Below are 6000 nucleotides of genomic sequence, written 5' to 3'. Positions count from 1 at the left end.
ATGGGATTTCCCCCCAAAATATGGGGGTGGACAAGGAGATTCCTATGGGGCTAAACAAAGGGGCTGGTCCCACTGGGGCTAGAGCAGGGGGTTCCATGAAGGGGCTAAACAAAGGCGCTGGTCCCATTGGGGCTAGAGGAGGGGGTTCCATGAAGGGGCTAAACAAAGGCGCTGGTCCCACTGGGGCTAGAGGAGGGGGTTCCATGAAGGGGCTAAACAAAGGCGCTGGTCCCACTGGGGCTAGAGGAGGGGGTTCCTGTGGGGCTAAACAAAGGGGCTGGTTCCACTGGGGCTAGAGGAGGGGGTTCCTGTGGGGCTAAACAAAGGGGCTGGTCCCAGTGGGGCTAGAGGAGGGGGTTCCTGTGGGGCTAAACAAAGGGGCTGGTCCCACTGGGGCTAGAGGAGGGGGTTCCTGTGGGGCTAAACAAAGGGGCTGGTCCCAGTGGGGCTAGAGGAGGGGGTTCCTGTGGGGCTAAACAAAGGGGCTGGTCCCACTGGGGCAAGAGGAGGGGGTTCCTGTGGGGCTAAACAAAGGGGCTGGTCTCCCTGGGGCTCCACGACTGGGCTCCCAGGCCCAGCGGCGGGGACTCCCCCGCACAGACCCGCTCTGTGCTGTGGGGGCAGCGGCCCCTGCCGGCCGAGCGGGGAAAGGCGTCTCCTCAGCAGCCGGCGCCGCCGCGCGGGCGGGTGTCAGTGCCACGGTGTCTGTCGGGGAGGGAGAGCAGGAGGCTGCCTGGCTGCGCCCCTAGCCCGATCCCCGCGGCCAGGCCCCCCGCATGCAGCCCTCACCCTGGAGCGGAGGCGGCGGATCGAGGAGCTCTCGCGATCCTCCCGGCAGCGGCTGCTCCAGTCCAGGGACAGGATGTTCTCAAAGCTCACCTCCATCCTGCAGCACGCCGTGGAGGCGGTAAGGCCGCCGGCCGGCCCGGCCGCGCCACACCGGGGATCCAGCTGCGGCCTAGTCGAGGAGCGGGGCCGCCTGGGGGAACGCGCCCGCTGATTGCCCCGTTGCTCCCCTTCCACGTTGCTCCCGCTCCGTGTCCCCTCGCCCCACCCGGGATCCCGCTGCCGGGGAGGGAGGTGACAGAGGTGAGGGCGCGATCCCCATTGTCCCCCTTCCTGTGCCTGCCGGGGGCGGCTGTTACGGCCCCTCCCCGCCCGGGGAGCGGTCCCCCTTTGGCCTGCCCCCAGGGCAGAGCGGCGAAGGATGGGGTAGCTGCCTGTAGGGGCCCCGGGCGGTTGAATGGGGACCGATGTTATCTGCACTGGTCCCTTTCCCAAGGAAGGGGTGAATTTACCCTCCCCACCGCGGGGGGCGAGAAGGGGGCAGCTGAGGGCAGCTAGGACACGCTAGGCCCGTTGAGAGCAGTGCCCCCAGGGTCACTGGCATAGCCCCCTTGTCCCCGGCAGCCAGCGGGGAGAGGCGAAGATCTCTCTCTCGGGCCTTGGAGACGGGCTGAGAAATTCCCCAGAGGCCCAGCCACCGGTAGCGTCGTCGATAATAACCCCCCCCATTAGCCCAGGCAGAGAAGTAGAGGTGCATCTTCCCCCCCCTACGGCATTTTAGAGCCAGTGTGGAGCAGTCACTGACCAGTATTCACATTAATAGCTCCCCTTTCTTTGCCCCAAGGCAGAGGTGAGGATGCCTTGAGGAGGGGGGTTGTTAGTTATTGTTTCTGAGTGCCTAAAAACATGCTGGGTGCTTTGCAGACCCAAGTAAAGCTACAGCTGGGTTAGGGGAGCTGCCCCGGATTTTCTTGGTCAGTGTGGTGGTGTAGCAGTGTCAGGGTCTCTCTTTGGTTTCCTGCACAGTTAACAGCCTCCAGAAATTCTGCTTTTTTAATACATAAACTTTTTTGTTTTAAATGTATTGACTGAAAAATCAAACTGGATTTCTACCAGGCTAAGTCAGTTGCGTAGCCTCCAAAAAGGTTACATTTTGGGAAGTTAAGTAGCAGGGCCCATTTTTCAACTTGCTGCTTTTGCAGACTATGTAGCTATGATTTTTTGTCAAGATGGCTTTATTTTGTCTTCGCTATTTGCATGTTGTATTTGCTTTTCACAAGATCCAGATTTTTAAATTAGTTTACGAATTTGCATAGCTTTTCTCACTGACCTGTAAGTCTTGATTTGTCTTTCTTTACTGTTATTTTTTATTTATCTGTGAAAAGTGTTTTGAGATAAGTGACTTACTATTACTATATTGACAACTCTCTGAAACCTGTAAGGCCCTGGTCCTGCAAACACTTATACAGATACTCAGATTTAAGTACCTGAGTAGCCCCATGACTTCAGTGGGCATAAGTGTTTGCAAGATTGGAGCTTGAAACACTACAGGCTTAGTTTAGATGTTAAAGATGGGCAGTGAATTGGTAGGAATAATCATAAAATTTATTAAAGTAACCCTTAAAATGTTCTTAGAGAGGAAAACTGGTCTGCCTTAAAGTTGTTAATACCTGATGGGAGATGCACGTTCAGATGTGATCCTTCAAAATTTTACACACATGCTTAGCTTTATGCATGTGAGTACTCACATTGATTTCAATAGGACTGGTCATGTGTAAAATTAGGCTCATATTTGTTTTCAAGATCATCTTCTTCCTGAGGTTATTGTTTTTAAAACTATAAAACCACCAATGAGTGAAGTTTTTTAAAAAGATGGTGATTTCAATGAAAACACTGTGTTGGTGACCTGTACAAATACCATAATAAATAGAAGATTTATGTAGGACCAACAAATATTGGATGCGTGAGCCTGGAAACGGTATTCATGTGAGCAGTTTCATTGTCTTCAGTGGAACTACTTAAGTGAGTAAGGGTGGCAGGATTGGGTGAAAGACTTTTATTCTTGCTGGCTCTGCAATGAAAGTTAACTAATAAATATTAATTCCCAGAACTGGGCTTATATGATTGTTTACTTATTTGTGTGCCAATATAATCAAAAGTGCCCATGTTTATTTTAGGGCCACAAGAAATACTAAGAAAAATCTATATGCCTATCAGTAAAGATATTAAAAGCTATTATAAGCAATTAGAGGGTAAAACAATAAAAATAAATTAAATTTTTAAAAAATGGGAAGCATGTAATTTTGTGACTGCTATAAACCAAAACGCTCACCTCTTGGCATCCTGTTTACAAGTTGAAGTCCTCATCCTGTGTCTCTTAGTCTTATGAGTAAGCTCAACAAGTATTGTGGGGCTACTCACAGTAGTAAGCATTATGTTCAGTAGTATTTGCATGATTAGGATATAAATAGTAAGAATTATAATGGTAAGAGTGAAACATGAACTCACAAAAGTGAGAGGATATTGAGCATGGCTACAACTTTCTCTTTGAGAGGTGTGTGGTACAGTATTCTAACCATAGTACTGAGACCCAGAAACTTCTGATTTCTAATCCCAGTTGTTAGTCCTTTGTGGTCTTAGTGCAATGTGTCCTGGAAGTCAATAAACCCTGGACTAAGTCAGATCAAGCAGGTGGGAAGGAAGGTTAGCTGGCTCCAGAGCAGTTTAGAATCACCTTCTATTTGTAAAAAGAAAAAAGAAAAGGAGTACTTGTGGCACCTTAGAGACTAACCAGTTTATTTGAGCATGAGCTTTCGTGAGCTACAGCTCACTTCATCGGATGCATAGCATATCGTGGAAACTGCAGAAGACATTATATACACACAGAGACCATGAAGCAAAACTTCCTCCCACCCCACTGTCCTGCTGGTAACAGCTTATCTAAAGTGATCATCAGGGAGGGCCATTTCCAGCACAAATCCAGGTTTTGTAAGGTCTATAGCAGTGGTTCCCAAACTGGGGTTCACAGAATGTTAGTTACAGGGGGTTTGCCAGAAAAATTTCACTAATGACGGCCAGAGGACCCCGGGCATTGGAGGCAGCAGGTGGGACAGCCTGTGCCCCAAGGAGAGCGGGGCCGGGCAGTTGGGGCTGGCAGTCCGAGCCCTGGCAGTCAACGGGACCTGCAGCCCAAGCTCAGTGGAGCTCAGTTGGCCGGAGTGGTCAACAGGGTCCGGCAGCAGGAGCCCCACGGAGTGCGGAGGAAATTTAAACTTAAAAATGAATATTTACAGGGATTTAGGAGGGGGTTCATGAGATTTCACAATTTAGTGAAAGGGGTTTGCAGGCTGTTAAAGTTTGGGAACCACTGGTCTATAGAAACAGGATTTTCAGAACACGTTGGAGCACTCGTGCCTTATCCTGCCTGTGGAAGTGATCCATGCCTGATGCTACAGAGGCAAATGTTCTCTACTTTACCAGTAAAGTTCATAGGTACATTCTACAGTACGGTGGAGAGAGCGAGTGCTTTCCTGATTCCTTCAGGCATGCAGTTTTATTCGCTTTCGTAATGCTCCTGTCCTGCCCTCTAAGTACAGGAACAATTAACTTTAGAAACTGAGGGTACATCTACACTACCCGCCAGATTGGCAGGTAGCGGTCGATTTATCAGGGATCGATTTATCGCGTCCAGTGTAGACACGATAAATCAATCCCCGATCGCTCTGCCGTTGACTCTTGTACTCCACCGTGGCGAGAGGCGGAAGCGGAGTTGATGGGGGAGTGGCGGCAGTCGACACCTCGTGTCTTCACAGCACGGGACTTCAGCTACACTATTCTCATTGCTGAAGTTGTGTATCTTAGGTCGATATTCCCCTCCCCGCCGTGTAGACCAGGCCACATATTCCTATAGTCCGAGTTTCCAGCTTGCAAGGTAACAGTTGATTACCTTTATTATCTTAGCTTTCACATATGAAATAATAATCGAGCCACAGTGACTGACTCTGTGACCTATGGCAAGGAATTTCAAAGGTTGACTGTACACAGTGTGTAATCATTTGTTCCAACTGTACTGCCCTTTAAATAATTGATTATCCTCTTGTTCCAACATTGTGATGGGGAAAAAGTAAGGGGCCAATCATTTTTCATTTTGCTTTCTTAATTTTGAATATCTTAATCAAAATATCCTCTAGTCTTTTTCCTTTGCTGCCTAAATAATCCTAGGTTTCAGAGTAACAGCCGTGTTAGTCTGTATTCGCAAAAAGAAAAGGAGTACTTGTGGCACCTTAGAGACTAACCAATTTATCTGAGCATGAGCTTTCGTGAGCTACAGCTCACTTCATGATGAAGTGAGCTGTAGCTCACGAAAGCTCATGCTCAGATAAATTGGTTAGTCTCTAAGGTGCCACAAGTACTCCTTTAAATAATCCTAGTTTGTGGATGCTTTCTAAACACATCTCTTCTATATCTGCTGAAGCTCTTTATAATACAGTCTTTAAAAAATCCTAGTTTTTTGCAGTCTCTTATCACCTGTAAATCCTCCCCCGTCTCAGCTATCTTTGCTGTCCTTCTCAGTCCCTGCAAAGATGAAGACAGTAATCCAGATGAGGATCCACCACTGTGTGATGTATTATGCTGATAGAATGATCATAACTATAATAGCCAAGTACAGTAGTGCCATCTTAAGACAGAGGCATCCTTGAATTTGATTTTGTGTGTGAGTTTTCCTGTTGTTCTGTGTTGTTTTAGGTCCAAATTCTTAGTGGGACTACAGGTATTTGATAGGGTTGATTGGTATGTTCCAGAGAGTCTGTCACAGGTTTGTTACAAACAGATGTTTTTACCCTGCCGTTAGACAGATGTGCTCCCTACCAGTGTATTTGTGTCTGACTAATTCAAACAGTGTTGAATCTTCAGGGCTGCCAAGAAGTGAATGACAATGCACAGCAAATGGGGTTTCAAGTTGTTGGTTTTTAGCTCTCTTTTTTTCCCCTATACTCCTCACTTCTGTTTTCATAGAAAGAAACTGAATCTTGAGCAAGTATGTGCTCCATTGTTTGTTTGGTCCAGGTTATGTCAAGATTGATTCTGCAAATTGCTAAGGGCTTGTCTACACTTAAAATGCTGCAGCTGTACCTCTGCAGCTACACCACTGTAGCGCTTCAGTGACGACGCTATCTGTGCCAACATGAGGGGCTCTCTGTCAGCGCTGGTAAA

At 48.1% G+C, this 6000-nt stretch overlaps 1 protein-coding gene across 1 annotated transcript in view; it reads left to right on the top strand.

Annotated features, from left to right (window-relative positions):
- Positions 1-651: 651 nt before the first annotated feature.
- Positions 652-6000, top strand: part of FHIP2A (FHF complex subunit HOOK interacting protein 2A) — a 52537-nt gene continuing 47188 nt past the window's right edge. The window contains exon 1 of the mRNA XM_074959281.1: positions 652-907. Coding sequence (XP_074815382.1) covers positions 863-907 — 45 coding nt within the window. The 5' untranslated portion in view covers positions 652-862. The remainder of the gene's footprint in view (positions 908-6000) is intronic.

Source organism: Natator depressus, chromosome 7 (assembly GCF_965152275.1).
Source record: "Natator depressus isolate rNatDep1 chromosome 7, rNatDep2.hap1, whole genome shotgun sequence".
Taxonomy (NCBI): domain Eukaryota; kingdom Metazoa; phylum Chordata; order Testudines; family Cheloniidae; genus Natator; species Natator depressus.
The sequence above is the reverse complement of the archived record's forward strand: the minus strand, read 5'-3'. Positions and strand labels throughout refer to the sequence as shown.